Raw genomic sequence first — 10505 nt, forward strand, 5'->3', positions numbered from 1 at the left:
CCTGCGCTGACCTGGCCGCTGCTCGGGTGCACTTACGCGTCCCCCCAGCGCCTCGACCGCCTGCCCAACCGCGTGCTGCTAGCCATGTACTTCGTCCATTACGTGCACAGGTCAGCCCGGCCTAACCTGGCGTGGCCGGGGTGCCCGGCCGGGAGCGGTCTGGAGTAGTCGTCTCCAGAAAGGGAGAGGCGGGGGGAACAGGGGTGAGGTGAAACTGGTCTGGAAAGTGAGTTGTGCAGCCATCCTGGAGTTTGTTTCTTTGATGAAAATAGCCGGGTTTTGTCCGTGCCTGCGTGCCTGCGTGCGTGTCTTGTTTTGCTTTTATTTTTCGGTATCGGGGACTGAATTCAGGACCTTACCCTTGCAAGCCAGGCGCTGCGCCACCGAGCTGTATTATTATAAACGGCCAAGGCAGCCGTTTAGTGCCGTATGGTAAGACACTGCCTCGCCCTTGTGCGATCTTTTTCTGTTGTTCTCTGGAGACCTTTGCCGCCGCTCCCCCCCCCCGTGAAGTTTTTCTTCTTGTCGCGTGAACCTGGTCCCCTAAAACTTCTCTAGTTCCTCTGTCTGGCTCTGTTCAGTTTCAGAGACTTTTGCCTCCCCCTTAGGCGGTTCAAAACGACGTGTGTACACACACACACACACACACACACACACACACACTGTAGAGGCACAGAGATCCTCAACAACTAGGCCACACACTGAGAGGTCCGACAGGAGATTTTATTAGGGAAGGCAGGTTAGGGAGAGGAGAGAGAAGAGAGAGAGAGGAACAAAGAAAGGAAGATCGTTTTATTGGTTTTGGGCTGGGCTATTGCTTATTTATGAGGAGTGGGCTACTTTTAACCTATCACGCCAGGTTGCCCTTATGGGTTCACTCCTACAGAAACAGGTTTAACCTCTCCAGACCGCTTTGACCTTGGGGGGAGGGAAACTAAAGTTAAGAGCCTGAAGTCATTTTAAGAGCCAAGAAGCACCAGGAAAATGCAGCCGGCGATCGCAGCGCCAGGACCCTAACACACACAGGAGGACCTTGGCTAGATCAGCATGCACATGTGACCTGGGGCTGCTGGCTGAGGGACTACTGGGACTAAAGTCCCCGGTTCCTGGACAGTATTTATAAAAGCTGCTCCAGGCGGACTTGCTGGGTCAGGTGCAGTTTTAAAGCTGCTTGGAGATATTATATATATATTTTTAAAGCTTGTCATGTGAATAGGCATAAAGCCCATGTGGCTGGGAGACATTTATTTAGGTTTTCCAGATAAAAGGATAAACATTTTCCGTACTCCTTAAGCACTTTATTTATTCAGTAGTCATTTGACCTGAAGGGGGCACTGCTTGGGTGAGAACCAGGGTGGAAATGGCACTTAGTACTGGTGATTGGCCGCCTGGCTGGCCCAGCCAGCTCTGCCCAAGGACTCCAGATGACAGGAGCCCTTGGGAGGGGCCCGGAGATGCTGGCCAGGCCTGGGGTGGAGCTTACAGAGCTTGTAGAACTGGGCAGTGCACAGTACAGAACAGGAAGAGTGAGCCACACCCCACCCTGGGTGGTGCACGCCACGTGTGGGGCACTGCAGAATGAGTGTTGGTCCCTGAGCCAGTGACAATACCCGGATGGATGAAGAGGGAGCCAGGAGAAGGAGCGATAGACTTGGCTCCAGGATGAAGAACTGCTGTGCACTTCTGTGTCCCTGTTCAGCAAGCGAGCGCTAAGGGTGGACGTGAGGGGACAGAGGCCCTAGACTCCCGCAGCAGGCAGGAGTAGGAAGCCAGGAGTGAACTTGCAGGAGGAAGATGGCTTGCCTGGTGGAGGAGAGCTGCTGGATGAAGACCCAGCCACACTGCTCCTGCTCTTCCTCTGGGAGGGAGGAGGAGGGCAGAGGACCTTTTGAGCAAGTCTTTAATCTGGGACATGTTGCGTGGGTGTCACAGTCCTTGATAGTTTGGGGGCCATCTGCATCCTGTCTGTGCTAAAGTCTCCTGCCTGGACTCACACTGAGCTCAGTCTTGCTGCATGGCCTGTCTGGCCCATCTGATGTGTCACTGACTGCCTGCTGCAGGTGTGTACTCGGGGCTGCACTCCATTCTCCCCCACCTGGTCCCCAAGTTCATCCTCCTCACTGGCCATCCCCTCGTCCCAGCCCTGTGTTCTGTCCCCAGGTCTTCCTGGGCTGGCGCTTTAGTGCTGCCCCTCATCACCAGCTCTGTTCCCTGCGGCCCTGTCTTACATGTCCTGCCACTTATCCCCTAAGCTCCCTGTAAAGTCCTGCTCGGCCAGAGGACATCAGACGCTGGCAGTAGTGTCCTGCTGTCACCAGTGCTGCTGTGATGTTGGTGTTTCTCCTGTATTTCATTGCATCTGGGCATGTCCCCGCCCAGGCTGAGCACTGAATAGTCCAAAGGACCCTTCCTCACTGCCTGGCCAGGAGTCTCAAGTGCTTGCGTGTAGGACACTGCCTGCCAGACTCCTTCAGAGCCACCTTCGTTACGAACACAGAGGGCCGTGGATGGAGGTGGGCATGACCCCAACGTGTAGGCACTCCAGTGCCCAGGAGGTCACCCCTCCTAACACCTATCTCCAGGATGGCATCCAACTGGAGCCGTGATCCAGTGCTGTCTTGGTCCACCTTGCTCCCGATGACCAAGGCTTCAAGAATCTCACTTAGTTGGGCATGGTGGCACACTCCCGTCCTCCTAGCCCTTTGGGAGGCTGAAGCAGAAGTGAAAGTTTGGGAGGGGCTGGAGATGCGGTTTAGCTTGGCATGAAGGCCCTGGGTTCCATCCCCAGTACCACCCAACAAGCCTCTGCTGCTTGGCATGGTTTCCTGCAGAACAGCCTCTTGGGAAAGCCTGGCCCCATCTCTCCTGTGCAGTGTGGCTCTTGTAATTCTGAATCACAGCCAGGACTGAGACCAGCGGGCAGTAAAAGATACACGAAGACATGTTAAGTTAAAGAGTTTACTTGAACAGGTGTTAATTCAGGAATTGGTGCCTCCTGCCCCCAAGCTATTTGGACCCCACTGAGGTCTGTGCAGGGAAGGCTGCTTATTAAGGTGTTTGGGGCAGCAAGAAAATAATATTTGATTATATCAAGTTCCTAGCTTCAGATCATTGTCAGCTTCTGATTGATCTCTACTTGATTTCAATTTCTAATTGGTTGAGTGTCCAGGTAGCTGGTGGCTTCTAGTGAGCCAGTGACAATACCCTGAGTGATTTTCCTGGAGCTGTTTCTGAGGAGCTGGGATTTAGGTGGCAGCCGTAGAACCTCAGTGCTGGGGCCACCTCAGCCTGTGGGCTTCCCAAGTCAGTTTGTCTTTGAATGCCCTGGCCTTGTGGATCTAAATACTTGAAGTAGGAAAACAGTTTATGCAAAAGTGTAGAACAGTGAACATTGAAATATTCATCATGACCCTCATGCTGTCTGAAAAAGCCAAATGTTCACATAAGTCCTATGTGGCCCTGCAAGAGTCAGATTTCAGGCCTGTTGAGGTTTTGGATCTCAAACTGATGAGAAAAAAGTAGTAAGATTATTAGAGTTAACCACTCACACTTTTGAACATGGAAATAATGAAATCTACCACAACCTAAATGACCCCGGATCGGGAATCATCATTCCCCACTCCAGGGTACTGCAGCTGCGGCTGTGCTGGGAATGGGGTGTCCCCGATGTTGAGAGCTAGGGTCTGCTGGATGAAGGCCATGCTTGTCACTGCAAGGGGAGTGGGCTGTTATCATTCAGGTCATAAGGAAAATACTTCAAGAAATAACTCCTTAGTTTTCTATGTGAATGAGGCACGCATGGAACTTGAGGTCACAGAGCACTCCACATGTGGCCTTAAGTGCACACAGGACTGTCCTGCAAGTGCACGCTTGTGTCCTGGCCCTTGGGAGTGAGTGCACACTTTTCCACAGTCCTTGCCCTCCCCGGCAACAGGCAAACAAGCTCCGCTTGGTGACTTTGAGGCAGTGACCCGCTGACAGTCCCCAAACCACACGAGGGCTGCATGGGGGAAGCGGGCTGCGTGGGGGAAGCGCGGCCCTCCCTGCCCCTGTCCCCAGCAGGCAAGGGATGTGGACACCAGGGGAGCTCTCGTGATCCCTGTGCTTCCTGGGTATTCCGTGGTCCTGGGATTCAGAAACTTTCCCAGCCGGGCTGAGTGCCTGGCTCTTTTATTAATGTTGCCTGATTATCTCTGAAGCTGTTCAGTCAGCAGCTGCAGATCTTTACCCCAGGAAGTGTGATTTCTCTGTCTGACTTGCTCCTTCTGCATGTATTAGGAACCCAGGCTTGAGATGTGATGGTGCCTATCGATGGACTGCAGTTGAGATGTGTGCTCATCGTAGAAAATCTGTGAAATGTTACGCAGAGAAATTATGTACGCCGTCACACTGAGGAAATAAAAATCACCCACAGTTGCTTCACTTACAGGGAATGATAACTATGGTCTCTTCCCCATCTCTTTCATTGTTCTTAAGTTTTTGATCATTTTTTTTCTAAGCAATAATGATACAGAGAAAGAAAAACATTCAAAATTGTGTGAACTGCTTTGGGCTCACAGTCCTACAAGGGTGTCTCCGACTTCATGGAAGCACTGCTCGGGCTGTGCTCTCCTGCCCGGTGTCTGCGGCCACAGCACATGCTGGGGCTCCCCTGGGCAGAACGGAACCAGATGGGGCCCTTGCCTTCCTGGGCTGCTGCTGTCCAGCGCGTGATCCCCGTGTCCTCAGCACTGGATTCCTTTGCGTCTGATCTGTAAAACAACGCCGATACTAAGTCTGATACTAAGTAACAGTTTTGCAGGATTTTTAAAAAGTTATCTAAGGTAGAATGGGAAGTATGAGAAACGCGTCTGTCCACATCGGTCCACGTCGGTCCGTCAGGAGCTGTGAGAGGTACTTCCGTGTTGTGTCGAAACAGCCTGGAGATCCCTGTGCCGAGCAGCAGAGCATCGAAGAACTTCTGGCTTCTTGAGACTCTAGGCTTAGCTCCATCACCAAATGGGCTCTAAGTTCCTAGCCACCGTGGGGACACAAAGGTTGAACCAAAGAATAAATGCAACTCCATCATATGTGAGTCATTTCTTTACATGGAAAGGAAGGAAAGTAAGAAGGCAATTGTAAGACCACGAAGTATCCCATTGACCTGATCCTGAGAATTGGATTAGTTAGCAGATAGACTCTTTGACCTCTGAGGAGCCAGGTGGTTTGTTCCTTCCCAGTGCCTTACCTGACTAAAGTCCTTGGAAGACCACATGCGTGGTGTCCCCCAGCTGGACGTGGTGGCAGAGATGGGAAAATCCAAAGTTCAAGCCCAGCCTTGGCAGTTAGCAGCTCAGAGACCCTGCCTCAGAATAAAAGGGGTGGCGCTGAACTCAGTGTGAAGACGTTCGGTTCAACCCCTGGTGCCACAAGAAAAGCATACAATCCCCACCTGAAGGGATCTCGGCCTCTGGTTGGATGTGGTCTGGTGGTCTTTCCTCGGGTGGGCAAGAATGGTTTCCCACAGTTCTCTGGACAGTGACTGTGACCACGAGTGCGACTGGACTGAAGGGACTGTGGGCATCACTGTCGTGATGGCAGAGGTCCCTGCTGGGCAGCTCCCAGGGAGCCAAATGAGACCCATGGGGAGATACACCTTGCGGGGAAGAGCAGGGCTCTGGTTCTGTTACCGCTCCGCTGCAGGAGTTGCAGGAAGTAGTGCATCTCACGTCCTCTTCACTGTGTGACACGCCAAGTTCTTATTCTCTAGAAATCAAAGAATGAGTCCTAGGAATGACAGATGTTAAGAGTAGGAAGGTATTAGAGTGGGTAGCTGGGGGACCCCACTTTACAGAGGAGTCTTAATGGTGAAACCCACATGGGTAAAATGTGGGCCCCAGCCGCGAGCATCCCATAAGGTCACACGTACAGTCCCTTAGGTAGTAGTGTGTTTGCAGTGGGGAAACAAGTCACGTAAGAAGCGTGGATGGAAGCAGCAAAGGTTTTCCTAGGAGGTGGTGGTCCACCTCATCACCAGGGTGGCCAGTGTCTATCTAGACTGTTAGGCCCAGCGTTTGTTCTTTGAGGAGATGGGTAGATCCGGTCATCTTGTCTCTATCTTGAGGCCTGGTTTCCAGCCGGTATGTCTCCAGGACCTCTGCGGTGTATTTCACCTTTGTTCTGACGCTCTCCAGGACCTGGCCCTATCTGACTGCCTAATCCTGTTTCTGCCTAGCTCATCTGTCGATAATACTGGGACTGGAAACAAATAATAAAATACTTTTTGTTTCCTGCACTGTTGAGATCTGTAAGGCATAAGCAAAAAGTACAGTGAATTGTTTAAAGAAGTTACTACAGGAAAAGTAATGGTCAGCAGTTTTCCCTTGGCATCCCCCTGATGAGAGCATTCCACATAAATTCTGGGGAAATCATTTCATACTTAAAGTCTGACTATAGCCTTCTCAGGCCCCGTGTTGCCTAGCCTGAGAGCCGGCTGTGGCATGTGGAAACACAAGTCTGTTTGCCTCCGATCACAGCTGAGGCCTCGGTGGTCCATGATGCTGTGGTGATCAAAGGTGAGGTGACACCAGCCGAAGATGTCCTGGTTCCTTGAGAACCATGAGTGACACAGAAGAGGAAGGTTTATCAGCCTGGCTCACCCCATCTACCTGGGTAGGAATGCTCTCCTTTCCGGCCTCATCACTAGGAGATTTGCTTCAGCACCGGATCAGAGCCGAGATCACCACCACCCTGCAAGTCACCTGTACTCCCTCCAGTTACTGTGTGCGTCCAGAAATGCTGGCGGGCGTGGAGAGCCTCGGTCTGCACCCGCTGGGGGGGCAGTACTGACCTCCCAGCCCCCCGTGTAATTTGAAATGACCTGAGTCTCTAGTCTTTTTCTTTAGCACTCCCGGCCCCTCATAGGCAGTCAGAGGATCTCAGCCTTCGGTAATCACACGCATGCAGACACACACAGGCTGAACACACTCGTCCCAGCGTACTCACCAGTTGCTGAAACAGCTTTGGAGTCCTCTCTCCTGAATGTCCTTAGCTGTGCGGTCCTGGCTGCCTCGGCATCCTGGTCCTGAGTCGATTCAGCGCGTTTACCTTTCTTGGTCATCGTGAGTTTGGGGAAGAGACAGCACCGCATGTTATGAGCTACACCAAGTAAGGTGGCTGAGGATGTGCTGTCACCCTCTCTGTTGGCCCTCAGCAGCAGTGCTCACTGCGTTTTCTGTCACATCTCAGGAGGACCCTCAAGAACGAGGATTTGCAGAGCCGCTTCGGAAAGTGGCAAGAATGATGCGGTAAATGTGTCTGAAGCCAGAGAGAAGAGTTTTGAGGAATATTTGTGGCACTGTATCTTTTACTGTAATAGTTTTTGAAAATTTAAACATTCACCACATTTTTAAATCACACCTTGTAGTTTACAAAAAAAAAAAATCCATTTACCTCAAATCTGTAGTTTGATGAGTTGTGACTGTGTAGTTATGCAGTCATCGGTCTAATTAAGGTATACAGTTATTTTCCTCAGAAAGCATCTCTAACTTTGCAGACAGTTCCTATCCTGATTATAGTTCTAGATTTGAAGTCTAAACCATTTCAGCAGCAAGATAGGAACCGGCGACGTCCCCTGCGATTCTGTCCTGCCTCTTTGCAGTTACTCCTTTCCACTAGGTCCAGTTCGGCCTCCAGGATTTCATGAGTCTAAATTAAGCAGTCTCACGGACACAGCACTGTTGAAGTTTATTTCCTCTCCAGTCAGGTCTGTCCCCCCGCGTCTTTCACAGGCTTTGCCTGTTTCCAACTTATTGGCACAAAGTGTTCATTCTAGGTCCCTGTAAGATCTGCAGGATCCACAGTGACATCTCCACTTTCAGTGTGCTATGCATCGATGTTCCAGAGACAGTTCTAACCCAGTCTGAACTTTCATCCCCCTTTCCCCACGCCTCTGGTGCGAAGTCCTTTTGTCTTCTCACAATAACGCTTGGGTGGGGGCCCCTGAGCTAGGGTGGTATAGCAGAAAAGCCTGGCCTTGCAATTGGTCAGATTTGACCTGAACTCAGCCTCTCGCTGGCCCTGTCACCTGGTACAGATTGTTTAGCCACTCCGAGTCTCCATTTTATTCAGGGTGAAGATGAGCGGTAAGGCCCAGGGGCTGGGAGGGTGGCCGGTCACTGTGCTCGTTCTTGTGGCTGTCGATGGACGGTGTGACAGTGTGACCCGAACCCTCCTCTGCAGAGGCTGGAGCACTTCAGTGATAGGGTCGTGGGGGCTGAGAGCCACCCGAGGCCTCCAGGTTTCTCTCTCGTGGTATCTGTTTTGCGTTCTGTATAACTAGGATCTTGAGTTGGGGCACCGTGATGCATATTATTGAAACATGGCTAATTGATCAAAAATCCCTCAGCATAGAATAAATTGGCACAAGTGTGATGGGGGTAGCGTTTGTACAAGAAAGCAAGCTAAAAAGCCAAAGACATTTAAAACAGAAATGTAGAGGTTGTTACCTGTTTTAATTTTACCTGCTTCCTGTCTCCTAAGGTCGCTGATCTTCCCCTTCCTGATCCGAGGAGGAAAGCCAACGCCTCTCTTCACCTGTGTGTTAGCCTTCCTGTTCTGTACCTGTAATGGCTACCTGCAGTGTAGGTACCTGAGCCAGTACGCAGTATACACCGAGGACTGGGTGACCCAGCCCTGTTTTCTGGCTGGTGAGTGTCCTGTCCCCCCACCCCTACCGGGTCCCTGTGGTCTCTGCCATGCCCTATGGGTTCTAGCCAGAATGCCCAGGCTCTGTGACAACCAGGGGGGGCTGTCCTGTGAACACCCCAGAGGACAGAGCAGCCACGGGGACACAAGGCTGTTCTCACCTAGCCAGGGGGCCGGAAAGTGCATTCAAGGACACAAGTGCTGCTCTTGCCGAGAGCCCAGGCCGGAAGCCATGACTCGTGGAGGAGACCCTGGTTGCCCTTCACCCTGTGATCTGAGACGGTCCTTGAGCTTCTCCTAGCGTCTTATGGAAATAAGAAACAGTACCTTCCGACAGTGCAGGCAGTGATTATGCCAACTGGAATTAACAGTCAGGCTTGCGAAGGTTTTTTAAGTTTTTAAAAAATGCATTCTAGCTAGTATAAATTAACGTGTACTTTCAGGTTCTCATTACAGCATTACAAGTTTTGAGCAGAAGTGAAAATAAGCCATTTGCTATCAAAATAATCTCAAGATTATTAAAAATGCTTAATGTACTGTCAGTTTTTCCACTGCTGGGAAAAATACCTGACATAAAAAAACTTGAAAGGAGAACAGATTTGATGTGAGTCAGTTTCAGAGGATTTGTTCGGTCGTCTGCTGGCTGCAAGACAGGAGTGTCATGGTAGAATGGCCTGGCAGAGGAGCGCTGCCCCCAAAGCAGGGAAAGAGGACGAGGTGGGGCCAAGAACACACCTTCCAGGTCTCCCCTGAAGGTCCACTTCTCCCAGGCAGTCCCCAGCTCCTACCCTGAGGGCGGCTGGCCAGCCAGTGCTGGGAGGTGCTTCCTACTGAAGCGAAGGAATCCTGGGTGTCCTGGGGAGGGAGGGCTCTTCCCTGCTTGTCTAGTGCGCCTCGTAACACTTAGCTCGTGCACAAGTCACTTACCCAGTGGCAGCACACCAGGAGTCTTGAGTTGGTCCCTTAAATCCTCAGACTACATAAAGTGCCCTACATTGTATTTTGCTCTGGTGATGTGAAGGAATCTATTATAACAAGAACTAACTCTTGCGTAGTACTTTCTAGCTGACAAAGCACTTTCCTGTTCTCACGCCAGTTTTTCGGAGAATAAGAGCTCTATTTCCAGGGCAGTGCTGTGTTGCACCTGAGAAGTGACGCGGCAGGCAGTCTGTGTCCCCTGTTGAGTGAGTGGCTGAGAAGTCCCAGAGCCTTTCCTAGGCTGGGAATTGGTGCCTCAGGGAGAGGCTGGGCTTCCTTGAGTTGCACGGAAACTCCAAATGACAGCTTAGTTTTCCGGCTTCTCCACTACCTGGTTGTGGTTGTCTTCTGCTCCGAGAGTGAGAGGAAGGGAACCAGCCTTTTGCGGTCTTAGGGTAGCTCCTTCCTCCCTCCCATGGGCTTCTGGAAGGGCGGTCGCAGGTCCGAGGTGGACCCAGACTCGATCCAGAATCAACCTCAGTGACTCCAGCCCGCTCCTCGTGACCGCTGCTGGAAGGGGGTGCAGAGGAAAAGAAGGGGAATCACGGCATCTTTTTCTTTTGAACTGAAAGATGAAGGTTTTAAACGTTTATATGCTGGACATTCTCATAATGGATGGTTAGGATTGTTTTGGCGCGAAGGACAGAAGAACCCTTTTGGGCTAGGATTTAAACGTCATTCGGAGGAGCTGTGCAGACAGCGCACCGCCGCGATGGATGCTTTGACGCTGGGGTGGAGCTTGAGACCCTGACAATGTCTTTTAATCGTCACATCCGTCGGCGGGAGTTCGCACCTCTGTGCTGTATCTTGGCTCTTGCTTTCTTCCCATTTCTCTCCCCTCC

The 10505-nt window shown here is 51.4% G+C and overlaps 1 protein-coding gene across 1 annotated transcript in view; it reads left to right on the forward strand.

The window, feature by feature from the left end:
• Srd5a1 (steroid 5 alpha-reductase 1) overlaps positions 1-10505 on the forward strand; it is a gene marked incomplete at its 5' end in the record, with an annotated part of 27356 nt that continues 16851 nt past the window's right edge. The window contains 2 exons of the mRNA XM_010605824.3: positions 1-110; positions 8521-8687. Of these exons, the coding sequence (XP_010604126.3) occupies positions 1-110; positions 8521-8687 (277 nt within the window). The remainder of the gene's footprint in view (positions 111-8520; positions 8688-10505) is intronic.

This window comes from Fukomys damarensis, unplaced genomic scaffold, assembly GCF_012274545.1.
Source record: "Fukomys damarensis isolate Sample0158 unplaced genomic scaffold, DMR_v1.0_HiC HiC_scaffold_1, whole genome shotgun sequence".
NCBI lineage: Eukaryota > Metazoa > Chordata > Mammalia > Rodentia > Bathyergidae > Fukomys > Fukomys damarensis.